At 39.8% G+C, this 27621-nt stretch overlaps 1 protein-coding gene across 12 annotated transcripts; it reads right to left on the bottom strand.

Annotated features, from left to right (window-relative positions):
• Nucleotides 1-4381: 4381 nt before the first annotated feature.
• atxn2 (ataxin 2) lies at nt 4382-25270 on the bottom strand. 12 transcript variants are annotated; one of them, XM_054610732.1, is made up of 26 exons: nt 25248-25270; nt 22954-22984; nt 22482-22541; nt 22032-22103; nt 20634-20784; nt 19744-19758; nt 17769-17893; nt 17476-17567; nt 16966-17154; nt 15394-15566; nt 14792-15040; nt 12881-13066; nt 12330-12497; nt 12054-12161; nt 11891-11958; nt 11430-11788; nt 11173-11236; nt 10912-11058; nt 10207-10224; nt 9451-9523; nt 8741-8934; nt 7849-7975; nt 7549-7746; nt 6952-7163; nt 6057-6234; nt 4382-5274 (listed from the first exon to the last, which is right to left on the bottom strand). In XM_054610732.1, the coding sequence occupies exons 1-26, from the start codon at nt 25250-25252 to the stop codon at nt 5246-5248; spliced, it is 3291 nt and encodes a 1096-aa protein (XP_054466707.1). In that variant the 5' UTR covers nt 25253-25270; the 3' UTR covers nt 4382-5245. The 12 variants fall into 12 exon arrangements, with proteins under 12 accessions (XP_054466707.1, XP_054466698.1, XP_054466701.1 ...); XM_054610723.1 differs by lacking the exon at nt 25248-25270 and adding an exon at nt 24522-25034; XM_054610726.1 differs by lacking the exon at nt 25248-25270 and adding an exon at nt 24522-25034 and having other exon boundaries at nt 6952-7160.
• Nucleotides 25271-27621: the final 2351 nt, after the last annotated feature.

Raw genomic sequence — 27621 nt, 5'->3', positions numbered from 1 at the left:
TTTTTTCAACATACTATACTATGATTCTTTTATTAATTTATTTGATATACTATATTTTGACTTTTTATGACTTTTTGTCAAAATACTATACTTTTACTTTTTGTTACTTTTTGCTTATATCATCATATGACGTTTTTGAACTTTTTCGACACTATGTACTATGACTATTTCATGACTTTTTATGACATACTATACTATGACTTTTTATGACTATTTTATTTCTATGACTTTTTTAGTCATGCTAATATATTACTTTTTATGACTTTTTTCAACATTCCCTAGGCTTTTATTACTTTTAGAAATTACGATACTGTGACTTTTTTCATGGCATTTTCCACATACTAGGATATGACTTTGTTTTGAATAAGGCTGCAACATAAAAGGGAGACCAGACGAGCAAAATGAATAAATAAGAAAAATGTATTTAAAGTATACATCAACTACACAAAACAAATATATTGAGGCAGTAATCAGTTATGTGAGCATGTGTGGATGTGCAAAAATGTCTGGAGCAATCAAAAACAAAACAGCAGCCGTGTCAGCCAGGGAAGAGAGAGAGCGTTCATATTCATGTCTTAAGCCTTTGTTACTGGAACCCAGTCAGGCTCAGGTGTTGCTCATCATCTGACGATCAACAAAGTGAAAGACAAAGAAGAGCCAGCAAACAGGACACAGACCCCTAGTGGAAAGGAGGGGTCGTCACAGCTATTACTTTTTTATGACTTTTTCTATATATTATACTATGGGTTTTTTCACATGCTATTCTTGAATTTTTTTATAATATATTACTGTGATTTTTTATGACCCTTTTTGACATACTATACTATGTTATTATTTACCCCAAATACTGTAGAATAAAAATTTTGAACATACAATATTATGACTTTTTTATGACTTTTTTGGTATACTATACTACCACTTTTTTATGAAATGTCTCTACATACTATACTATGACTCTTTTTTACTTTACGACTTTTTTCGACATAATATGCTATGACTTTTGTCAACATACTATACTATATTGAATTTTTTTAGAATATTATACCGTGACTTTTTATGACCCTTTTGGACATTCAATACCATGCTTTATTATTATTTATTTTTGATAAACTGTAGAATTACTTTTTTAAACATACTATACTTTTTTTTGACAAACAATATTTTTAGACTTTTTATGAATTTGTTTTGACAAACTAAATTGTGACTTGTACATAACAAATAATAATATCACTCTTTTGACACACTACTCTGTTTTTTTTTTTAACATTCTTTACTTTTTCATAATATTATACTGTGACTTTTTTATGACTTTTTTTGACATACTTTACGACGACTTTTTATATATTATTATATATTTTCGATATTCTGTCGATGACTGTTTTCTATACTTGACTATGACATTTTGATACATTTTTCGACATACTAAAGTGTGATTTTCTTCTGACTTTCTTGGACAAGCAATACTATCTTTTTCTTATATTATACTATGACTTTTAAAAAATACAATACCAAGACTTTTTTGACATACTTTACTATGACTTCTGCAGCAGGTCTGGTAGCTTCGCTCACCGAGGAGGTGGAGGAAAGAGTTAAGGGAGGATCAGTCAGGTTCCAGCTCTCGCCCTCCTAACCGCCTATTTGTCCCTCAGGACTTGAGGTCCGATACCATCCAATGGGCATTCAGCTCCAGGCTCACCTGTCACCCAGGTATACAGCACACCAGGAGGGTTCTACATCAAGGTTCTGGTAGGCCAACCCTGAGAAGGACACCGGAGAGTTTGCCATTGCTTCCCTGTATGTAACCACCACAAGCCATCACATCAGGCTCCCACTAGTTTCCTGCAACCCCTGCCTGTGCCCCATCATCCCTGGTCCCACGTCATTGGACCACTTAGATCCAGAAGGTCGTCAACCCTACGGCAATGGGGCTCAAGCAACCTAATGCAGGTCCACCCGACGTTCCATGTCTCCAAGGTCAAACCGGTTCGAGAAAGCCCATTAGTTCCTGATTCCTGAGGCTGCTAGCTTTCTCGTTTCAGATGCAGCACTGTGGTAACGCCAGCAGTCGTCATATTTCATTGCTGCTTAAAGTGACTATAAGGAACTTTCATTTTGTGTCCATTTTGCCGGTCCTTGTGGACGACAGCGATAGTGTTACCGAGCACCAGAGAAAATCTATTTTCTGCAGCAGGGGTCTGACAGTCTGCGACGCACAGTCTTGGTTCCGTTTCTCCAGGGCCTCCCTTCCATGGGTCTGGGCCTCTAGCAGTGTAGTATTGGTGTTGGCTCCCAATGAGGACCAGCACATTGAGGCCTCCCCTTTGGTGGTCAGGGTTAAGAAAAACAGTTGGTTCAGGTTCAGGTAGAAACACATATCGAAGGGAAACGATATTCAATACACCAGCCTCTGAGTGAGGCGAAGGTCCCGAAAGATATATGCATTTTCTTCCTTCTTCCACGTTCTTTCAGGAACAAAAATAAACATTAATATAATTGAATATTATTATTAAAAATAAATACAAAATGTGCAATACATGTCACTCAGTGCTGTATATCTGAACAGGCCATAGGCCGTTTGTATATGTCATCACTCCTTGCACTCCCCACTTCCTTGCACTATTTGTATCCAATTTACAGTTAACAGAACAGTTTCACGTGTGTACTTTGCCAATAAAGACGATTATAATGCGATTGTAAGTTTTATTTTATGCCAATGGGTTATCAGATAAATCCTAAAAATCACTGATTCAGCTGTCCTCTTTAACAGTGTTACAGTCCAGTTCGCCAATATACATGTTTGTGGAAATAAAATAACCTATTATCTTTGTAGATCATCTGGTTAGTGGTTTTTTAATCTATTTTGGGGTTTGGATTAAGCATTTTTGCATTGTTTCGCAGACAGTTCAAATGCACTCCACTTTATGATGACTAACATGCTAAGCATTGGCACTTGGTCATCTTTCTACAGTCAACACAGTTTCAAATGTGACATCTGCAAGTAGTTTCGACCAATGGTTTGGAAACTTCTGTATTAATGTCCGTGCAAAATAGCCACTATAACTTGTTATAACTCACTCACACAGTAAACGTTTGTTTACTACAAACTCGTGAAATATCTTATGACAAAATAATTCAAGAATTCATTTGAAACTTTGTCAAATTACATCAGAACAGTAACGACATTTAAACCAGACAGGTCACAAAACTTTAAATGAATGTAACTCAGACAAAGCAAGAGATGCCCACCTATAAGGCTATATTGCCAAGTTCAAATATATTTTCTAATCCCCAATGCTTATTAGTCTTCTTTTTTTTACCAATTCTCTCATCTTTATTACCAATGTTTTTTTATTTCACTTCAAGCATCTTCTGGCTTTTTATGGTCTAATTTGATTGTCTATTTGCCCTTGTGCTCTCTCTAAAGTGCTCTAGAAATAATGTTTATTATCATTATCAATACTGATAATAGATTACTGACTGACACGTGTATTGGACCCGAGTTCATCATTGCAAGACATTTAGTACTAGGCCTGTTGAGTCTATCATATTTGAGAGCTATCAAAATACTCTTCTTGGTTTGGACACACCCCACCTATCTAGCAGCCAAGGCAGGCTGAAAATCTAGTTTACCCAGGTAACAGGTAACCTCTACCTCTAACAAATAAATAAAGCGTAGGCTTTGCTCTACTCATTCTAACTGTAACTCCCTTCAGATTGCTGGCCACTGGTGAGAAATATAAAAGAACTGGATCAAGCTACAGGGTAGGAATCTCAACTATGGTGTGCATAGTGAACAATTCAAAAGCAGCGTTCCAGGCTGCTAAAACGCAATTCCAATTAACTTTTTTCCCTTACAAAAAGACACATATCCTTACAGTGTATAAACTGGAATAAGCAAATGATAAATCAATTCCCAACCCTGTGTGTGGCTTTCAGCCCGAAGCCCATTGGTTCCTGCTGAAAAAGCAAAAAACTTTAAAAACAGGTAAAATAAATATGATTTCTGAAAAATAAAATGGCTACTGGGAAACTAACATTTGTTCGCATTCAGCAGTAACTTGAATTAGAAAGTTAGAAACACTTATTCCTCCTAAACTTAACTTACTGATATTTTAATAGCATTTGTGAATTTCATAATTAGTGTGTGTAACAGCTGCTTGTGTGACAAGAGTTTTGTTTTGATCTAAACATGCAATCTATACTCATTTCTTCTCTGGGAAAAGAGTTCTTGAGACTTAATGAACAAATATAAAATTGGTGCTCCTTTGAATATTTACAGCAGTAGGACGGTGTACTTGGTAATGATTGAAAAACGTTGGATGTTCATAGTAAGGAAAGGAACAGATGATATATGCACATTGCAATGAAACCACAGTAAGCATTTCAGTTTTTAAAACTTTTTTATTGTTTTTAAATTTTTTTGCTCATTTTTTAAATTATTTATATTATCTACAAAGTAAAAGTTTTAACTTAAAAGTTACATAAGGGTCAGGTGAGAAGTGGGATCTGATCACCTCAGCCATTATAATTTCATAAATAACATTTCTCCTGTCCTCTTGGCTGCTAAAACATGTTTATTTCACAGGAAGCTTCTTGTCATGTTTCTTTTTTAGTTTGGTTAGAAACCTGTCATGTAGTCTGGAAACAAACGCAGCACATAGCAGCAGCAATAAACAGTAAGATTAATACTGTCTAAATGTTGGAAGATATTTTTTTTTTTTTTTAGAACAAGGTGCAGACAAAATACAAGTTCCAGTTTAATTTTCCTCTCCACTCTCACTGATTAGTTTCTCTCATTCTCTCTTTCACGTCTTACTTGGCAAGATGACTCAAGTTGCAATTTGGGAACCCTGACAGCGTGTGTGTTTTTTGTTTGTGTGTTTATCTGTGTGTGTGTGTGTGTGTGTGTGTGTGTGTGTGTGTGTGTGTGTGTGTGTGTGTGAGTGTGTTTGCAGATGTCTGCATGTGATTGGGGGCTGAATGTGAGCAGTCTTGCCTGTTAAAACGCTCTAGCTTGTTGAAACATGTCACTGCATCAACCTGATGAACATTCTCTTATTGCCTATTCTGGGAGGGAAAGAGGGAGGGTGGGGAGGAAAGAGAAAAGCTGATGTGAAGCATGTCTGGTAAGGATGACGAAAGAGAGGAGAGGGAGGGCTCTAATTCTCTTCATCGCCTGGTTATGAAGGCTCTGTTTGAGAAGCGTGACGCAGAGCGGGTCCCTCAGCTCGCTGGTGCCCTCTATCTACAGCTGCTGCTGATGATGGGCTTGCACTGCAGAGACGAGACAAAATGGGGAAAATGCAGAGTTCATGGATTTAGAGATCATCCACAATCAAACAGCTAAGGATTATATGTTGGCGATGTGGCCAAATGATTACAATCGGGAGGCATCACTTTAAGTAATAGGTTCTCACTTGTAAATGTGTGTCTCCAAGCAATAATCATACACAAATATGAAAGATGAAACAGCTTTTACTTGCTGTAATCATTTCTCTGGATCATACTAGACATTAAGAGATCTTATAAATTAGGCTATGGATAGGTACAGACTGTAAAACCTTTTGTTTGGTCGTAAGGAAATACTGCCAGCACTAATTAGTCTTTCTTCAGTCTGTACAGGTGATTGTTAGATCCACATCCAGTAATGACAGACTCAAAATTGTGGCGAATCAGCACTTACTGCAACTTTTCTTGTTACAGGGACTGTCATGTCTTAAGACAGCTAATTCCTATTAGTTATATATGTTATATTACATTTTGAGTAAATGTGTGTACATTTAAATAATTGATTTTAACAAATTTTTAACTTTGTGCAAAAACAAATATTTGAAAAAAAAGAAAAATGTGTGTGTGCGTCACCTGTGACCTCTTGCGTCACTGGGGCCATGGGTCAGAGTCTGTTTGCATACTTTGACCTCAGAAAAATGGGCGCATGGTCAATCTTCCTGAAAGCAGCCAGTTTTGAATGGCGTGCAGACGTGATCCAATTAGCAACACATATATTCCTGACTCCACCCTGTAGCAGTGTGTTACTTGTTACTAAATAAACATACCTTGTGGATGTGCCAGGTAGGAGAAATGTGTGGTGGAGGAAACGGGTATGGGGTTGAGGGCAGTCTGGGGCATGGGTTGCTGCGGACCCCCTGGAGGACCTTGGGTAGCCATCAACATCATGGTGGGGTGAGTCTGCCCCGGATGGTGAGACTGCACCATACCAGACTGCATATGGGCCTATGTATGAGAGAAAGTGTGTATGTTTGTTTGTGACAATGAAACAAGAGTGTGACAGAAGGTGAGAATGACGGGGAGCATCGATACCACAACATCCACAGCTCCGGCCTGTATGTTACTGACAGGAGCAGCATGATTGGAAACGCTTTAGTTATGACCAGGGGACGATTTCAGGGTGTGGAGGATGAAATAAGGCATTAAGTACAGCATCCCTCTGACAAACACTATTCATCCCTGTTCAAACTAACTGAATGTAGAACTTAGCTCAAACTCTGGCTTCTAAATAAAGTAAAGGAAAGTTGGCGGTCGTTCTGCTGTTTTATACCCACAGAGGGAAAGATGCTGTGACGAAAGCTGTCTGAGGAATTTCGGCTTCAGTTAATGACATAAATACACGGTCTGAAATGATTCCGACTAAAAAGTTTAAATTTGTTTAAGGTACATAATAAAACTACAATGCATTTTTGTGCCACGTGCCAAGCTATAGCCTGGGTCGCATAATACGGTCAGTGAGCTCAGTGAGTTGCTATTAAGGATCTCTGTGCAGGCACAAAGGCACTAAATCTGGCAACCTCACTGATGACAAGACTCTGGGAAGCTGCACACAATCACTCTGTGCGACTGTTTGCCAAGAAATAGTAATACTACGTAAGAAACTGATCACTTGGCCTGAGCTAGTGTGGTTGTCCAGCAAGCTGAAAGCAGTTTGTGACCTACCTGCTGCACGTGTGCCATGTGATTGTGGTTGTAGCCGTGCTGCACCTGCTGTGGGTGGATATAGACAGTCTGCTGGGCAGAGGGGAACGATGCCTGGGGAGACTGGGGATTGGGCCCCGGGGTCATGGAGGGGGGAGTGGGGGCCAAGGCAGAATACATCTGCTGCTGTTGGGGCTGGTTGGCCAGATGGAGGGCCTGGGCTGCTGCTGCTGCTATGACACACAAAAACACACTAATAGAAACACAATACTACTACACATAATACTAGCGCTCCATTTGAAACAAGGCCGAGGCCAGATTTATACTCCTGCAACTGTGCGCCTATGAGCTCTGTGCGGGGTTGGTGCGGGCATCTCTAGCACCAGACGGTGTTTGCCAGGCCGTCTTTCCTTAAATTTGATTGGCAAGTTAAGTTTGGCCAAACACTACATAGCAGGAAAATAATTCATGTAAGAGTTGGATGTTGATGGGGAGCTGTTGTTGTAACTGATGTAAAAAAAAAAAGAAATCACTGTCGGATTTGATGACCATCTCTGCTTTTCTGCGCAAGCTTTGATGCAGAAGTATAAGTGTAAGGCATTAGGCAGGAATCCTCACCTGCTGCTGCCTGCTGGTGTTGGTGCTGTTGGTGCTGGACTGGGCTGGCAGCTGGGTGGTTAGGAGGACCCCCATGTTGTTGTGGACCACCCTGCTGGCCTTGGCCTGTAGGAGTGGCAGAGGGCTGGGGGTGCTGTGGGTGAGGGTGCAAGGTGGCGTTGTGGTGGGCGTACTGCTGAGGCATTGGCCCTTGAGACACTGTGACAGAAGGGATGAAACGTTTTAAACGGTACAAACTAAATTAGCTGCACGTTCTGGCCCTTCTGCAAATGAACATACACGGATGGTGTGCTGACTTACCATACATGGTGTGTGTCTGTTCTGGGTACTGTGTGGTGGAGGAAGAGACGAGCGTGGGTTGGCCGTGTGTGGGTGGCGCCATCATCCTGGCACCGCCCTGCATTACCGGACTGAACACATGCTGCGCCTGGAGAACACACAGACAGACAGAGTGACATCAGCATTAGAGCCCATGTGTGTGTAACCAAGACATTTAAACATACACTTCCCAAACTAAGGCATTTTAAGGAGTAAAAAAAAAAAAAAGGTCAATTATTTTTGTATTGGAACCAAACCTCAGCTTTTGTATTGTGTCAATAATAATTTACATATCTAGCCTAACTCAGTAGGCTTTGATGATTTTCTGGTGATTTTTTGTGCTTTGATAAAGTGCAGTGAAATTAGTACCTAATTAAATTGTTACCGATTAAGTTTAAATCTCTTTTTTCCTTCCCCTCTCATTATTTCATTTTTAACTTAATTGTAAAGTCAGATTCATTGATGTTGGGGGCAATAAAAACTGAATTCAATTCTCATCTCTTCTTAATATGTGGTTATTATTTTACCCTTAAGCAGCCTGAGTGTGTTCCTGCACTTGTTATATCACGGCCTACTTTCAAACAAAGGTAACAACACTTCAGGTCTAAGAGGAAGGAGCCTGCAGTCAGCTCCACAAATCAGATGTGATGACACACTGGCATTGTGCTGGCATTCTGTCAAGCTGCTGGACCGCGAGCATCTGTTAGACAAATGGCTGACTGGTGAACAGCTGGTAGGGATAAAGACTGCCAGAACTAACGGACTGTGCCAGAGTAAGTGTTATGGTTACATGTATTTCTTAACAGAAGAGCCTATTGTGGGGAGAACTGCTGAACAAGTTGCTTAAGGTTGCTCTGTTACAATACAATCTTACCTGTGACTGGTAATGTGTCATCTGCTGGACCAGTGGCTGACTGGTGAACTGCTGCGGGCTGCAGGTGAAGTACTGGGCAGAGTAAGCAGGGCTCTGTGCTACAATAGGGGGTCCTGCTGCCGACGCCGGGTGCATCATGGTGGGCGTGCCTTGCGGGTGGTGCTGGTCTGACCTTTGCTGGGGCATGTTGGGGACTGGAGATTCATGTAAAGGGATTTTATCAACACCCCTTAAAACAGCACTAAACAGAATCATGGAGGAGTCTAAAAAGGTAATACTGGTTTGAGGCTATTCTTTACTGAATATAAGACGACCCTTCTTTTTTTAAACTTGTCTTATGATAAAAGAAGAAAGCTGTCTGTAGATGAGTAGCAGTTGGTAAGATGAGTCCTGATGGGAAAATTTAGTGAGCTTATTTCTGTAGCCTCTCTCTTGTAAAAGTGAAAGTAATTAATGCACCCAATTTAGGTGCAACTATTTCTTCATTCAGTTTTAGCATTTAACATCAGTATCTAATACTTCTTGTACTTGTGGAAGCACTGTTGGTGCATTACTGCTGTATGTCTTTCTTCTGCCTGGGTGGTATGACACCATATATTCTGCCCTGTGTCTGACTGCTGCTGTGAATGTGTTTACTGTGCATGCTCAAGAGACAGAATGAGAGTGATAGAGGTGGGAGGAACATGAGAGATAGCAATGGTTATTCTCACCTTTACCTGGTCTGTAGGGTTTAGACTGGCTGACTGTCATATGAGGCATCTGAACCTGGTACATAGCTGGAGACTGGAGTGAGCAGGGGAACGAGGATGGCAGATGAAAAAAAAATACAAAAATACAAGTTTATATTCAATCTTCTCAAGACACTTCAGCATCATTTTCACAAGAATGTAAAACCAGCCCTCGACTAAAAAAAAAGGTGCATTATTGGTTATTTGTGTGGGACTACTCTTACAATCTGTGGGGCTGGACACCAACTATTCAGCTTTAAAACATTGGTAGCCAACCCCTCACCCAACACATACAAAAAGCATATATCAAAATGACTTGTGCGCATGTGAGATTGTGGGAATTATCTCTTACCTGGGACACATGCATTTTCTATGCCCGTCTATCATTGAGCAGAAACGGGTGTTTTACAGCTATGACCCAAACACTGCATGTCATCCTCCATTCCTTAACTCTTAAACATTGTACACCATGCATTTATATTACAAACAGTACTGCAGCAGAAACAAAAGAGGCTAAAACTCCCATTAGCTTTCAGCCATTTGTTTGTTAAACAGAAATAGAAATAAGCCAATAGAAATAAGATGAAGTTATAAGTCCTTCTGTGATGACAGTTTAGAATGAATTGCAATAAGAAGTTGGCAAACCAACATCTGATGGCATTTATTCAACAAGCAAGAAAAACATCTCAGTATTGATTGGGCTTAAATAAAACAAAAGGATTTAAAAAATTCACAAACCTTCCATATAATGCTTTTCTAATGGAGCGAGAGAGAGAGGAGGAGGGGGAGAAAAGGAAAAAGAACCACTCTTTAGTTGTTAACCAAGGTATTTTATCGTTTACACGTGTCTGATGTTGGATCACCAAGTTTTTCTTAAAGCAACACAGGAAAGAATATAGATTTACGACTAAAAATGTAATAGCTTTCATCCAGAGTATGCTAAAAACCTATGATGAGTGCTTTGAGAGTCTTTTGACATCATGATGTATACATATTCCCTCCTTTCTTTCAACATTTCTATGCTAAATATTCCACTTATAAACCTAAACATTTTTAATAATTCAGACAAATAACAGTGTCTGGAAGATGACACAGGAAAGAAAAGTGAAGTGATGACGAAGGGTGCGCATGTGTTGTATATTAAAAAGGTGCACAAAGAAAAGGAAATAACAAAATAATGTGTGTGAAGCCTATTAAAATGGAAATAAGGAAAGACATATGTTGGCATGCATTACAAATGAATCAAAGCCAGAAAAGGAGAGGAAAATACCAATGAGGACAAACATAAGCAGCCATGTTGGGAGACCTCATGGTGATGGTTGTTAGGGATTTGTTTTAATGAGCTTTGCATTTCATACTGATACTCAGGGTGATCTGCACTGAAAAGAAAGAAACGCATTCGTCTTGATACAACACATTCAATCATGCAGGTGTCTGTCTCACTTGCACTCCAGGGCTGACCGGTGTGAGAGGATACATCTGGGGGAAGCAGACCGTCTGGCCGTAGACAGTTGGAGGCTGCTGGACCACGATGGAGGGGCTGGGCTGGCCCTGAGGCCGGGGAGGCGTTGGGGTGTTTGCTGGTTTGGGCTGATGAAGGAGCACATAAATAGAGACAGGTATAGAAAATGAATTTAATAACAATCTCAAATTGTTGTAATTGAATGGTGTTGTCTGGCGGCAGCAGCAGGGCGTACTACTGACCTGCGCATTGAACCTGGGTTTGAACTCATTGGCATTTGGGTTCAAGGTTGATTTTCTCACTTGACTGCAGGAGGAGAAAAAACAGTTCAGTTGATTTCATTTAAAGGATCGGTCTGAAATTATTATTATTATTACAATACTCTCCTTGAAATATTCATAATTTTCCTTCATAAAATACTTAGTTAGGATCAAGCCTCTGTTCGTTTTGGTATCACAAGATTTATCCTTTTAATATACGTTCAGTCTTTTCCACTCACTCTTGTACTGCCTCCTTTTTCTCCTCCTTCTCTTCATGCTTGGGTCCACCGAATGAGGACGTGGCTGTTGTCTGAACTCCCTGTGATGTCACATCCAGTCCCGCCCTCTTTTGGTCAGGTGCGGATGGAGACGGGGACAGTGCAGCGGGGCTGCCAGGCTTACTGGCGTTTGTGGTGGATGGAGCAGGGGCACCAACGGGGGTGCCAGAAGCAATCACTACAACACCGTCATCAGTGCCCTCCCGCCCCACTGTGGAGGCTTTGTCCAGGGCAAGGTCTTTAGTCTTGTCTGCTGGATCTCTGGGAGGCTTGGTCATCATCTGGTCAAAAGCAGGGTCTGGGTTTGAACTAGACTGCAACTGAAAGCAGGAAGATGAAAACAAGAGTTTGAGGAGGCACATATAAGCTCTAGTGCCTTTAAAAACATGAGGTTAGTTATGTCAGACTTCCAGCACACTTACCCTAAAATCGACACTAAATTTCTTTAAATTATCTATTTGTATTCTGTGGTCTGCTGCAATAGAGGGTCCTGTAAGGTATGTAGAGAGAGAGAGATTAATCATTTAGGGTTTCAGTGATTACCAAATAGATTCTGTGAATACTGCTACCTAGTGTATACTGTACCTTTACAGACTGTTCTGGTGGTACTAGGTGAGCTTTCCAAGGGCTTGATGTTCTCCTTGTTTGCAGTGGGGGATGTCTGTCTTGTCTCCTGGACACGACACTCTTTTGCTGCAACAGAAATATTGCCTGTTGACTCCCAGTAACAATACAGAGCAAACAATTTGTGAACAGTTCTCCTACGCTGCAATGTCAAATCCAAGTACACTACAAACATACTTAGCAGTCCTCATTCCCTAAATCAATCTCAGTGAAAGTGTGGGTTAACTTTAACCCTACCGTCTCCTGAAGACGAGGCGACCATGCTGGGGGCGGGGCTAGCAGCAGTAGGAGAGGAAGCTGATGTTGCTGTAGCAACAGTTTCCACAGGAGCTGTTCCGGTCTGGGGTGCTGGGAGGGAAGAGGCTCCGCCCATACTATTCTGTCGGGGGGAGCGAGGTCTGTGAGCTGAGGAGAGAAAGAATTCATTATATTTCGGTGATCACATAGTGTTACACACAAACCAATTTTACAGTCTTGATTTACTGGCCAACATTAAAGGTTAAGTAGTGAAATGGTTAGTCTTTGACCCATGTTTGCGCCCATCAAACTATAATAAGGTGCTTTTTTAATGTCATGCAAGGCATAAAAAGTTGTTTTCAACCGCAATCCATGGCCCTTCAAAAAAGACATCGAGTGGTGCTAAAACAAATTATTTCTCATCTCATTTGCAAATTTGTTACTTTGTGCGACATCTTAATGAAGTAGAAATGTTAATGCAATGTATCAAAATATAAAACACACAAAGTGGAGAGAAATACAAATAAAAAGTAAGGAAATAACAAATTTACCTCCACTGACCACCGAGGACCAAGTCCCTCCAGAGGAACTGCTCCTGGTTGGTGGAGTCACTGGGACCTCTCCAGGGGCATTGTGGGAAATCATATCCACTCCTGAAGGGCCTCCAGTGGTCCTGCAGGGAGGCACTCTGTGAGAACGAGGCGTCCGCTGGGACTTTGGAGACATCCTGGGTGGGCCTGTAGAGGAAGAAAGACATACGAAGTCAGACAGACAACTCCATACACAGACAGCGGATGTGAAGTAAACACGCTGATCAGCATGTGTCTCCTACAATCCTGCAGTGAAGGTTTCTCTTTGAAACTCATCTGTGTCTCACAAAAGCTTAAAAAAACCCAACCTCTGCACTGATTCCATTTAAAAAATGTTTAAATGTCACATCACACAGTAATGTTATTTGGTGACATGCTTGTTAGTGGAGAAACCGCACATGATCCTGTAGAGTGATCAAACAACACACCACACTTTTCAAACCACAACCAGGTGAAGTGACAGATGAGAAATGAGGAAATAGATAGAAGGTGAGGTGAAAACCGTTATTTAAAGAATTAACTGTTAAGCAGAGTTCCTACAGTTACAAAAACTGTGTGTCTTACAGGTGAAAGCCCAGTGCAAAACCGACCTTTGGCTAAACATTAGTTGAATATTTTGCCATTTCACTGTAAACACATTTGAAAAGTATAAACATCATCCATAAGTATTTGGATAACAGCAGTTATTTTTAGCTCAGTACTCCAGCTCATTGGATTTAACACAGAACAAGGACTAAGTGTATAAAGGGTTCACTTACAGCTTTAACTGTTTGAGAGTGAACATAGTAGGATTCATTACTATGTTAAATAGTGCCCCGCCCAATTTTAGGACAATAATAAGAGCATCATCATGGAAGGTGGTGGTGAGTCTAAAACCAAAACACACCTTCTGATGTTTTATAATAAATTGGACTTAATTAAAGAGCAACCAAGTACTCCAGTGGTTGTTGTTCTCACCCTGCTGCACTAATGTGAGGCTTTCTTTACAGGAACAACAGACCACACTTGCTAAATGTCAGAGATGCAACAGACTTACAATGTTTTAAGAAAAATGGGTCAAACAACTAAATTGGAGATTGAGCAGTTATATAAAAGAAAGTGAAAATTCCTACAAATACATCCAATAAAGATATAATTAAATTATATCAAAATAAAGCTCAAAGCTGGTATTTTACCCTCATCTTTATTGATATTATTTAAAATCGAATGCGCTGGACTACAGAGCCAACACAACAGAAAATATCACTGTTAAGCACTGTATGTGAGGCCCAACTGATTAAGTTGTTTTACGTAATGAATCCTCTTTTAAAAATTGCCAATACAAACTTTTGCGTGCATCTTTCCAATGCTTCATTCCTTACTACACATAGTTTTGTATTTAAAAAAATAAATGCACCAACGTTGCAGCCTTTGAAATGTATGTGGTTATTATAGTTTTAGTCAAATTTGTTTTTCAATCATGAAACAGTCACAACATTCATAATGAGCTAAAATACTATGCCGTTTTAACTTGGTGTTTTAACTCTTGGTGTTTTAACTCTTACTTGACAGAAAGCACAGCACACATCATTGTGCAAACACATGTCAAGGTGAAACTGCCTGACTCACTGACAAAGGATCAGCTTTAAAAGGAAATCCTCACAAAATACATTTGTAAGGAAATTGAAAATCTGACCCCAAATCAGTCTGAAAAAGCAACTTCACCCAATTGTTTTGTTCCACACTAGACCTGGGCAAATTTATTTCTGAAAGTAGTTTTCTTATTTTACTTTTATGACGCTTCTAACATCTTTCAATCTGATTATTATGGGATATCACTTCCATATTGAGCTCATGCCTTTGCCCAGGTCTACTCCACACTGATGTGGGTACCTTCTGAAGACATGCGTTTGGGCAGAGTGGAGGCTGGCGACGTGGGCCCATGGTGGGAAAAGGAGGATGAGGAGGAGGGATAGGAGGGGTGGGATGAATGAGAGGGAGGCCTGGAAGGTCGAGAGGGGGGTCTGGAGGGTGGCCTGGTGGGCGTGGTCGCCCGAGGAGGCAGGGAGGAGGGGCCAGACTGGTAACGAGAAGGGGGGCGGGAGGAAGGAGACGGACAGGGTGAGGGCCAATGGGATGAACCTAAAAGAGGGAAGGACAAATGATCAAGGATGACAAACGGCAGATAACAACCAGTTAAAGTGGGGAAACAAAGGTATAGCAGGAATATAAAGACGGGGGATTAATAAATATGTGAAAGAATGGCAAGGCAGAAATAAAATAGGTACATAAGACACAAGCAAAATAAGATAAATAACTAAATTAATAAAACAGCAACAAATATAAACATCCCAGTTACCGCTGGCTTTAAATCTGTTACACAATAGAAGATAACAGAGGGGGAAAAAATCTGTGCCTCTTCACCTCTGCACGCATTTTGTATATAGGGTGTAGCAAGTAACCCCATAGTGTTGTGAGTGATGTACTTATCATACCTCCGTTAACTACCCTCTGGTCGGCCCCAGAGCTGGGGCTGTAGTCGTGAGGCCCCGGTCGAGGAGCTGGGGGTCCAGCTGAGCTCTGAGCCAGACGAGGTGAATTCTGACGTCCCGGTCCCCAGGACATCGCCTCCCTGTTCCTCTGACCTGGAGGAATGTACTTGTTCTCTCTACGCACACACAGACACACAAACAACACAGGCAGATGGTTCAGTTAAATATATCCAAGACAAAAGTCAAGATAATAAAAGGGAGAGTAATTCTACAGTCTATTACAACTAAGTACTTCTCATTAGCCAAAATGGGCATGTTTTCTTTAATTACCAAGGAAGTATTTGTTCTTGGAGCAGCTGCTGACTTACTAAATTTGCTGGAACTACTTTGTCTCCCTTTAAGGCTTGAATATGCTTCTCAAGCTTAAGCTTTTCTAATGCAGACCCACGCCATCTGCAAGCACTATGAACATAAATTATGTACTTGTGCTCTCATCCTTGCACTTAAATGGTTAGAGCTCAAAGTCCCTCAATTCTGATATGTGGTGTATGATATGCTGGAACAAAGAACATCTGAATACATATAGTATAGGCCATGCTGGTACATATTTTAATCTCTATGTAAAGTTTATGTAAAATACCAGGCTTTCCTATTCAAATAGACCTACAGGTGATGAAGAACAACATGGACCAGCCCCGTGAAATTGCTGTGTGCATATTTAAAAAAACAATAATAATTTCAAGTAGAAACTAAGTCCCAGTGTTTCCCATTTACAGCCTAGATTGTAGTGGCCCGCTTAAGTATTTACAGTGTAAACTATCTGCTTTGTAAAGATATAGTGGAGTAATATCTACCTGAGCAAAGAAGTAAAGGAAAATACATTATGTTGAATGGCCCATTTACAATAATATATTCAACCCTTTAACTACTTTATATTATAATAAATTACTACATAGTACTTAATAATACATCATAGTTTTTTAGTTGATTTATATTTTGTATTAAGAATTTGAATCTGCAAAGTAGCTTTACTGGTAACTAGTAACAAAAAAAAAATGTATTGAGGTTAAAAGTACAATACTTCCCTCTGTAGTGGTGTAGAAGTATAACATTACATAAAATGGAAATACTCAAGTTAAAAACAAGTACCTCAAAATTTGTAGTTAAGTATAGTACTTGAGTGGCCTAAATATACTGAGTTACATTCCACCACTGCTACATCAAGAGCACAAAATTGTTTATAAGAGCACAAAGTTCTTCAATTTTGCTCTTAAAGTTTAACAGACTGATATGTTTAACTTTAAAATAAATAAATATATATATATATATATATAATATAAAAAAAACTGAAGTCACATTAAGGGACTTTTAATATTTTAGTGTTGCGTTGCTGCTTTTTTAAAGGAGCGGGCCTTGCAGCACAAACTAAGAGCCAATAACCAAAAATGAGAATTAATGAATTTTGATAGAAACATGCCAGTTATTAACACAATCTGCAAGTAAATAATTACAAGAGCTGCACTGACCAATACAAGAACGATGTATTTACCCTGTTTGTGTGTGTCCTGGTCTCACCTGCTCAGTGTATGAGTCTCCCTTTCCCCTCGCACTACAGCAGTATATTTCTCCTCCTCAGAGCGTTCATCGTTCTCCAGGGCCACACGGGCCTTATATGTGGCGCTGGCCTCAATCTCCTCTGCCAGCTGGGCAGCACGGGCTTCTCTCTTGAGGTACTCTTCTGAGTTGTCTCGCTCCAGGGGGACCCTGGGAAACAAGCGCAGGTGAGACTAGAGCATCAGGCTGATGCAGTGTCTTGGGAAGACCTGTTATAAATGTTTTTCTTTTGTCACGTGAGGTCACCCAACAGATTAAAAGCATAATTAATTATTACCAGAAATATTCTAAATATCTTCAATAAACACATTCTTTAAAATTAAATAGATATGCTGTATGAGTGGTAGTACGTGTATTGTATTACATTACATCTATGCAGGAAAGTGCAACAAAAGTGAACATATTCCAACAGAGTATATACACAACGTGATGCGTACAGAGAGAAACACACATGAACATAGAGAAGCTTACGTATATGTGGACAGGCTGCTGTCATATGTAGACAAGACTCCATACTTCTCCTCATTGTACTTGAACATGTCATTAGGGTCCCAGCCATTTGACTGATATGAAGATAGAGAGGAGCAGAGAGAGAGAATTTCACAAAAGGGCCATTAACAGATTATCAATACTGTGGATCAGATGGAACAACCCTTGTTTACTTCTTTATCGTCAAATATAAAATCCTTCGTGTGAAGGCCTGTATGGATTCTATGTGCTCACAAGTGCAGCATCAATCCGTTTGTTGTATATTGTTTTCTTACCACATCTGTATCCAGAGACTCAAGGCTGTCAGAGTTGTGGGTCTCTCCTCCATCCCAGGGCTCTAGATCCTTCTCTTTATGCTCGCCATTGATCTTACCGCTCACTGCTGCATCTGTGAAGTTGTCTGCGGCACACACAAAGAATACATATTTATGTACAGTACGCACACAAACACACAGAAGCTCATGATGGTATGTAGTCAACTGGCTGCACTCTCATGCCTCAAGAGCCACAAGCTCTCACACTAAAAGGTCTATATGGAGGTAGTGGTGGTTCACCAGGCACACCCACTCACAACCAGACATGGGTCCGACTGGATTGGGGAAAATAAAATCCTTTCAAAAAAATTGAGCAATTCCTTGAGCAGTCCTTGGTAAAGCTAACAAGTATAAAATGTTCTGACAGTGGGAGCAAGATTATGAAAACAGCCTTGGGAAGAAAAGCAAAAAGCAGATCCGAATAACTATCTTCGCCAGTAACAAAATGTGCTAATTAAATCAACAGGGAGCCCTAATATTATATTACATTATCATTTTATTTTTATAGTAATTATCATTAAGATCTAATTTTTTTTGCTGGCAAACTTTCATCCCAAATTAAATGAAGGTTTCTTAATGCATTTAGTTTACAATGTCTGTCTTTTCCCCCAAATGTATTACACGTCACTATGGCCGTAGAAAAGTCTGGGGCTGATATTTGTCCATACTTTAAGGACCATTCATTGCAACTAAGAAAATGTTACAAAATACTTTGGTTGGAAAACTAAAACCAGGGACACTCAGAGAAATTACCCAATTATATTTGAAAGGACATCTTATCACATGTCGGCCCAGGTCTGCTCTCACATTCTTAGAACTGGCACCAATGGACTGCATGCATGAAGCATATCAGCCACCTTGAGTAAGCAGAACCTAGCCACCCCAACTCATCCAACAATACAAAGTGCATTTAAGCATTTCCGGCACCATGCAGACAGTTGGGCTTAAAGGCCTGAAATATATTAGTAGAGGTGGTTGGTATGCTCTATACATTCTGTCCATCAAGGAAATCATACATTCAATAAGGAACATTTACAAATCAAATGTGGGCAAAGTGAGGGGTAAACAAACATGCATTTAGATTTCAGTCAACTATATAACCTCAAAGGGCTTCAGGGGCAAACCAAATTAAAGATTCTGACATATCATTTTGAATACAATACTCAGAAAGCAATTGAAGGTGCTAGTGCTCAATATGAGTTTTTAATCTGTTGCTTTCAATGGAATCGTACAAATACCCATTTTCTATCTAGCTCCGATCCTAACTGAGCTTTGGTCCAGTAAGGTTGTAAATCAAGCAGAATGTCTAGGAAAATAACACAATGCTCTGAAATTTAAGTCAAGAAAGAAAAATTAACCATATCCTTCCTTATCATTGCTGCAATGGTGCCATTGCTGGCTGGCTACATAGAGGCTGCAATTGTGCTTGGCCCTAAGCCATCAAATAATTAGTTTAAACTATATATATAACGTGTTAAAACATAACTTTAAATGTCAGCTTAATACCAAAACTACTGTTAAAAAACATATATATATGTATTAGTTTACTACTTTACATTTTACACCATTAGCTGTACATCTCTCACACATGAGATTCCTCAAACGTGATCATAAAGCAATACATTTAATGTCCAAGACAATGATCACAATTGGATTTAGTATCAGCTTAACTGAGCTGTGTATGACAGAGAAAGTGGAAACTCCTCCACCAAAAGCAACATCCAGTGAAAATATAACAAAAGATCTGGTGAAAAGATGTAGCAATACTGACTTGGATCAAACATTTGATTCATATGTTATGTGAAAGCAGTGATCCCCAAAATTATATCATTAAATTGGATTCAAAGCAGCAAAAGATCAGACCCAAGCCTAGGAGACTCACAAATTTGTTTGAGTGCATACAGAGTTGTGCAAGATGAGAAAACAGACATATTACCTGTGTCAGAGGAGACTAGACCATTGGAGAGGAGAGAGACAGATGACAGAGTCAGAAGGTGGACTGACAGAATAACTGACTGGCGATCACACCAACAGTCGATCTTGTTTTTTACAACTTTAGTGTGGTATAAATGGATTTAGTGAAGCCATGTCTAGCAGACTCCCCACATATCCGTATTTCTAAGTTGATGAAATAAAATCACATGTACCTTGTAAACAAAAACGGCATTTCTATCGGCAGAAATAAACATACCTAAGTTAACCACCTTGTTGACTTCATAACATAGGATCACTAAAATTAGCAATAGTGCTTTAGATGTACTTTTCTGCTAAACATAGTGAAATTTCTAGTCAGAATTGTGAAATTTAACAACTATGTTATTTTACAAATGGCACCGGTGCACTCTTCAAAGCATGTGCCGAGACCTTCAATGCTTTTCACCTGTTCATTTTCAGAAAATAAAACCCTTCAGTCCATTATCATTCAAAGAAGAATAGTATGGGTCAAGATTAAGTAGATGAAGACTCCTTCAGCCTTTATTGAGTGTCCTTTCTGCGCCAGGGCAACCTTCGGACCGATCAATAGATCGCATTAGTCTTCAATGACTGGCCACTCAGAGCAGACACAAGATTTAACTCACGGCCAAGCCTCTGTGACAGCAAGGTGGTGAATACAGACTGAAACGGATCAAAATGTTGTGTGTATGCACTGGTGGACATTCACTCTGGCACGTTGATTCTGAATGTGCAATTAAAAGAAATGGACAAACTTGCCTATTTACATTGTGTGCTACATGGGTTTTCAGTATGTGCACGATTAGGTGTATATAAAGACTGCTATTCATGTGCCTAGATAATAATATCTGTCAACACAAAGGCCCTTAGTACCTTTCCTGGCGAAATTCAGGTCCACATCTTTGAAGGTCACCACTACGACATCTGAGGCCTTGAAAATGATGCTCTCCACAATATCCTCTTTCCTGGGAGCAATGCTTGGCTCTGGGCTCTTTCTGTGGGCTGCATCCAACACCAGGTCACACTAAGAGGGAAAGTTATGTCTATTATTAAAGGGGAATCTGAAATACAGCAAAAGCCAAATGTATCTACAGAAGTGACGAGCAACCATGGGACATGTAGGACATAGATTTGTTTGCGTTTAGTCCTAATTACGTTCCACAGTAGCTAGACAGACAGAAAATGATTTGGCAATAATTGAAATAGTCCATTCATTTTTCAAGTAAATGTTTCAAGCAAAAATGCCAAATGTTATCTGGTTCCAGGTTCTGAGGGAGGATTTGCTGTTTTTTCTACATTATAATATTGTGAGTTAAATATCTTTAAACATATTTATGAATATGAATTAAATCACTAATTTTGCACTGAAAAAAGGAAGAGGTCACCAGGGCAGACTTTTTCCCCACTAATTAATTTAAAAAAAAAAAGGGATAGATTAATGGATAATAATCCTGATGAGCACCATTACAGAAAAGAGGACCAAAATGATTAAATCTGTGTTAAATTGAAATATAAAACTTGCAATCTTGGCCCAGATGGAGGAGCTTGTGACCTAAATTTCCCCAAAACAAGAAGTTTTACAACAACTAGTACAATATTATAAAAGAAAATTGAAAACACAAGCCCTGCAACAAAAATACATTGTTGACAAAGAGTCAGTGTACAGAGGGGTTGTGAATATTTCAGAGTCTTTGACTGTTCAGCTAGCACACACTGTGGTAATAAAAAAACAAATGTGATACTTTGTTTGGGACTCAAAACAAAAAGGGGTGCGTTTGCCTGTGCAAGCACCAACTCTAGTCTATTTTGAAGTATCCTGCCAGCCTTATTCACATTTCAGTCATACAACCTCATAAGAGTCGGGAGATATAAGAGTCTGGTGTTAAAACCAGGGATAATGTATGCGTTATTGAGATCCCATCAAGAACTTAAAACCAAGCTTCTGCCAAGTGAACTGGACAGAAATTTCTAGCATTGCTCTTGTTAAGCTGTTGACGCAAAATGAAATTTCCCCCATAGGGCAAACATTGGAGAATATTTCAACCTAAAAAGGGAAAATGAAGGGCCACATATCTCTCCTCCTTGAGAGAAAAGCTGGAAAGGGCAATCTTTGCCCACGCCACCTTGGGGATGAAGCTGTTACTGAGTGCTGGCTCTGTACTTACTTCCCAGCATACTTAACCTTAATCAATAATGCTGCTACTAACGTCATTACACATCTAGCTCCATACAAGCACATATAAAGAACATTGTAGTATGTGTGATCCTTACCTCTGGACCGTACGTCTTAAATACTCCTTCATAGACAGCTCCATTTTTAACCTTCAGCTCACACTTGGTCCCCTATAAATAAATAGGCCTATCATTAATCATTGTCTGCAACCTTCATGCAATTAAAAGTGCCAATGTCAATTTACACATTCAATAAACAAGTTCAGGAAGCCATCTGCTACAAAAAAAGACAAATGATCAATCAATCTCTGCTTTGTTTATGCAACCAGCTGTCTCTACAGATAACACAGGCTTTGCTTATAGCAGCGTAGACATTTTGAAGTAACAGCATGTGGTGAAAGACAGTGCAGTACATACTGCTGTTACAAATTAATATACAGTAAGCATAATTCACATGTTTTATGCAAACAAATGTATTTCAAATTGTGCTTATTTCTCTATTCTTTATTTATATTATACAGAAGGAAAAAATGTTAACAGTTAACATACCACCACTGAAGTCAAGACATGGACCATCCTCATATTTGCATATACACCATTGAAAATGACCTAAAGAAAAAACACAGTTAACTTCTGATGTTCCCCATTTACAAAGAAATAAATGTGCCAAATAGGCTCTCAAATGTATGACACCTATTGGACATTTGTTCCATTCACAATTTATAACAATTAAAAGATATCCAACCACTGGATTTAGGCTCAGAGGCTTCTCAGAGGTCCATTATGTGAAACCTTTACACTATATTACATGCCTTACAAAAACAAGGCACTGTATTCAAATGACTGTCAAGAATTAACAAAAATAAATATTAATCCAATGTCGGGGGGGGGGGGTTCATAAAAGAAGCTTCCCCTTTCTGATAAATTACAGCAATCAGGTTCACTAAACTTCCGATGATACATGCCTTTGTTGTATTAAAGCTATTTTACACTGATTTATGAGAGTTAACCGATTACTTACTGCTGCTGGACCTTTGCCACTGTGTCTTCCCCTGAAAGGAAAAAATGGCATTGTTGTCAGACTTGCCATCATCATTAGTACTGAAGTTCTTGCTAGCATACTAACACAAGGCCCTCTATAATGGAGGCAACTGTAGACTGAATGTCAGAAATCTCAGGAGATGGTGGTGTAAATCTAGGATGGTGTTGAACTGCTGTTTCACATGTTAAAAGGGGAATCCCCAGAATCATCATCAACACAAATGATCCTATTGAAGCTACATAGAAATGTCTTGCATTTTTGAATGGAATGTAGATTCTGACATTTCCAAAAGACTCCAGCATATTTTTGCTGGATGGAATAATGTTCAATGGGCTGCCAGCCAAACACAACATGGAGTAGCCTACATCTTTTCGAAGCATGTCCTAAAATGCACCTTGTTCAGCAGCTGGCACAGGGCCAGGCCTTCACACTTAATTCAATGTAGGCATCGGCCACTCTCCCTACATCATGTCCGTTTAGTAGATGTGCAACGTGCTCACTTAAAGACAGACGGCCCTTCGATATTAAAATAAAACCGATCCAAGTAATGTCGAAATGAAATAGGTTGGTTTTGTGTGTCCAACTGGTCCAATGGTATTTTACTACATATCTGCCCGGCCCTAATGGATGAACCTACGCAATGAATGGGACGTACTGTCCTAGTGACCGGTGAATAGAAAGCCAGACCAAATTAACGTCACCGAAATGCACGATACGCATGCAGCTTCTGCCCTGACAGTATGCGTTGGCTTTATATCAGGACGACATGAGCAGAAATGTCATGCTTCAAGGACATTATTGCACGGGCAACAACGGCAACGTCAAGGTTGAAAGCCCGTCGGTCTACAATTCCCCCTTCTTCTCCTCCTCCTCCTCCTCCTCCTCCTCCTCCTCACCCGCCCCATTCCTTCATGCGCCCACACATTTATATCAATTCCTTGACAAACCCTTTGCAGCAATGTTGCAGTAACGTACCAACCTGGATGACTGTAGCGTGAAAACAAACCCCTGTTTTATCATATACCCCCTTCAATTGACAGCTCGCCAGACTGCCCCGTTAGCCAGCGTTAGCCTCGGTAAAAACTGAATTAGGCAAGTGCATTGAACCACCAGCCGGGCTGTCAGACGGCTGATCGCCGCTGTTAGGACACCGACACGGGCGACCCGGCCACCCGCCCCACCGCGACACGCGTCTGTGGGGACGCGTGTGTCCACTACACATCTCTAAACACACAACCAGAGCCCGGAGCATGGGTGTTGTTCAACATGCAGGAGGAGGTCGCAGGATGCCCACAGGGGCGCGTTACTGGGGAAAGAGCAGAAAGGCCTCGCTAGCTCCGCGGCTCCGCGTTACGCCAGAGGACCAACACGTCGCAAGGCCCTCACACCGTCCACACACACGTACTTCTGCCGGACCCTTAGCGGGAGTGTCATCTCTCCAAACGACCACTGTGGGGAGCAGCAGTGTGCGAGTGTGTAACACGAGTCACGGTAGCCCTAGCTGCTGTGTTTTTATTTGTCTAAATCGTCGTTTTGAGTCCACAGACCTGCCCAGGCTCTGTCGTCCCCCTCCGCTTCCTCCGGCACCGGAGGCGGCGGCACCAGAAGAGTTGCCACCGCCGGGCTTGCTGCGATTTCCACCGGCCTTCATTGACATGGTGATCCCATAAAACACGGCGTGTTAAAACGACCAGCTTCACACCGCAACGTCTTCACGATGTGTGTTGTGTGACAGCTCGCCAACGTTAGCGGTCCTCAGATCAGGCCAGCTAGCCGGGTAATGTCAACGTGCCTCTGGAGGGTGGTGCTGCGCTACGCTACGCTACGCTATGCTAACAAGCTAGCGTGCTAACAGATGCTATCTAAATTAGCAATCTGTACAATTCCTATTAAAACGGAAAAAAATGATATTTTAAAAAGACAACAAGCGCCAATTACTCTTCCAAACTAACCAAGGGTGCTAAACCTCTTGTCAATTTGTTGTGTAATCGTAACAAAAAAAAAGGTTTATCTCAAAATAGGGTTTACAGCTATCTCAGGTTCTTCCCGATGCTAACAGCGAAAAGACCAAAACAGTCTGAAAGGGGACAAAAAACAGCGGAGGGATATATGAAAGGCGTAGCGGCTCATGACATACAACGTTGACCAAATATGTATACACTGTGTCCTTTGACAACCACCAATCTGCTAAAAAATACAAACGTAGTCATATTTAATCTAGATCACCAAATAAAACATATAGATATTCGTTTGGCTTGTGAAATTATACATACAACATGGCACTATTTTCAGGAAGTCCCCGAATCATCGACGGCTGGTGGAATCCACGTGAGCCGGCGAACACACTACACACACAGGCGCGCACGCACAGCAGCCGTAGAAACACACAATTTACATGCTGCTTGTGTTTGCGTATGATGTCGATTCATACGTTACAGTAGGACTGCCTTATGAAGAGGAGATTATGTAAAAGGTTTAGCCATCTTGCAAATAATTGGTCTCACCTCGACAATCCTGAAGAATTGACGTAGAGATACAAGTAGATGGATGCACAGGGAGATTAATGAAGAAATAAATACTCATTGATGATTTTGTCTATACAAGATAAAATGTGTAGTTGTAAGAAAAGTAAGGAATTGTAATTTGTTGTAGGATCCTTTTTATTCACTGAATGTCAAATTAAATAACGTGACAGTTATTCCAAAAACATCAAATAGGCATGTCAGGCTCCTGATATACTTGATTTTAAAATGTATACTTTGTGATTAAATCTAAATCTAATCTAAAAACGAATTTTGTCAATTGTTTTCCCTGTCTTATATCTATATATATTTTTTACTGTATGTCTATGGTGCCCACTTTTGATGTTTCTCTTTTTCTTTAAAGGTGCTGTACATGGCATTCAGAGTATTTATATAGCACAACAAAACAAATATGCTATATACAGATATAATGGAGTTATGTCTACCAGAGCAGATATTGAAGTCACTCTTCCTATGTGAGTGTTGTTTTCGCAGTTTCTCCTAGCTTGGTTGACATAGCTGGCTGTGTGTACTTTTAGTTAATATTCATACATATGACCGTGCCCCTCTAGCTAGCAAATTTCCCTTACGCTAACATTTTAAGCACTGTCAACATTTTGCTGTAGTTTGCACTGTTAGCACAGTTAGCTGCGAGCCGCCGGCTTAGCCCAAGCTATGTTGAGACCTATTGAGAGGCAATAGAAAAGCTCCCAATGCTGGGTTTAGCCCCTATAAAGAAAAACTTTTAATATATTCTATTAATCATACAATAATCTTGTAATATATTAAATACATAATTAAATAAAAAAGGTCCAATTCAGTGACAACATGGGTCTACAAGCCTTCTTTTTTCATATGATCAATATTCCATTGTCCCATTCTAAAATTTCTACTTGAATGACATTTTCCACACTTCTTCCATCACTTCTCCTGTTTTTTTCAGTTAGTCTTAATTTAAGGATCGTATTAGCTGCACTTTGTGAAGGAAAAAGGCACACATGCCTTTTATAGTTTTCCCATTTATTTCACATCACAAGCACTACCTGTAACATAAATGTATACATTCAGTCAATATTTGTAGTAACATGAGACATTTAGATACCTACAAAATAAAATACCTACAGTGAGTATTTACATTTCAGAATGGACAAGCCCAGATGTGACCCAAACATACGGTCTATGGATTAGAGTCCGTAGATTCCAATCCAGACAACTTTTTCTTCTTTGCTTCCAGCTGTATGCTATGTTCACTGTCCTGTTGGAAGCACCACCATCTTTGGTCGGTGAATGCATTCCACTTGCAACACACATCCACAAATAAATTAAGTAAATTTTTCCAATGCTTCTGCCCTGATTTGTATTTTAAGTAAATAGGAATTCATGTCAATTCATGACTGTCCCCATAGTGAGCTACCAAGTTATGCCTATTAAATCGACAGTTAAGCATTGGGTATACGATTAACAAAAAATTGAAAGAAATTGAAAAATGTAAAATTGGTCCAGATGTAACTAAAAACTAATTTAAACATATAAATCTTGATTTGATTTGATTTGGAGAATTACTTGTTTTTTTGTCAAAAACTGCAAGCACGGTAGCATAATTATATTGATTTTAATATTTAGATGGTATGATCAATATTACATTTCATAACAACCGTTTTTGGTTTGGTCAATGTTTTCATGGAGATCTACAATAAATGGGTGTTATTGTGATTGTCTGGTATTGTGACTTCATGTTAAAATCTCACAGAAGCTACTTTTGTATCGGCAATTACTTTTTAATCACAACTTGCTGCCATGACACCTCTCTAAAGCAACAGATGTGTTGTGCACAGGAAAAAACAAACAACTCAACATTTCGCACGTGATATGATTAAACACTAAAATATTTTACCTTGTCATGTACTTATATATTTGCTTCCTGTGTTACTGATAAAGATGCTGAACTTATGATTAACTAATGAACCAAACATTGTTTGTCCTTCCTAAAACAAGATTTATCATCACAACTTTATACTTCATCATGTTCCAACTGTTTACCTACTGATTTGTTTTTAACTTAAAGGCAAGGCACCACAAACTTGTTTATTTCAATAAGGTATCCTACTTACATGTGTGTGTGTGT

Source organism: Anoplopoma fimbria, chromosome 13 (genome assembly GCF_027596085.1).
Source record: "Anoplopoma fimbria isolate UVic2021 breed Golden Eagle Sablefish chromosome 13, Afim_UVic_2022, whole genome shotgun sequence".
Lineage (NCBI taxonomy): Eukaryota > Metazoa > Chordata > Actinopteri > Perciformes > Anoplopomatidae > Anoplopoma > Anoplopoma fimbria.
The sequence above is the reverse complement of the archived record's forward strand: the minus strand, read 5'-3'. Positions and strand labels throughout refer to the sequence as shown.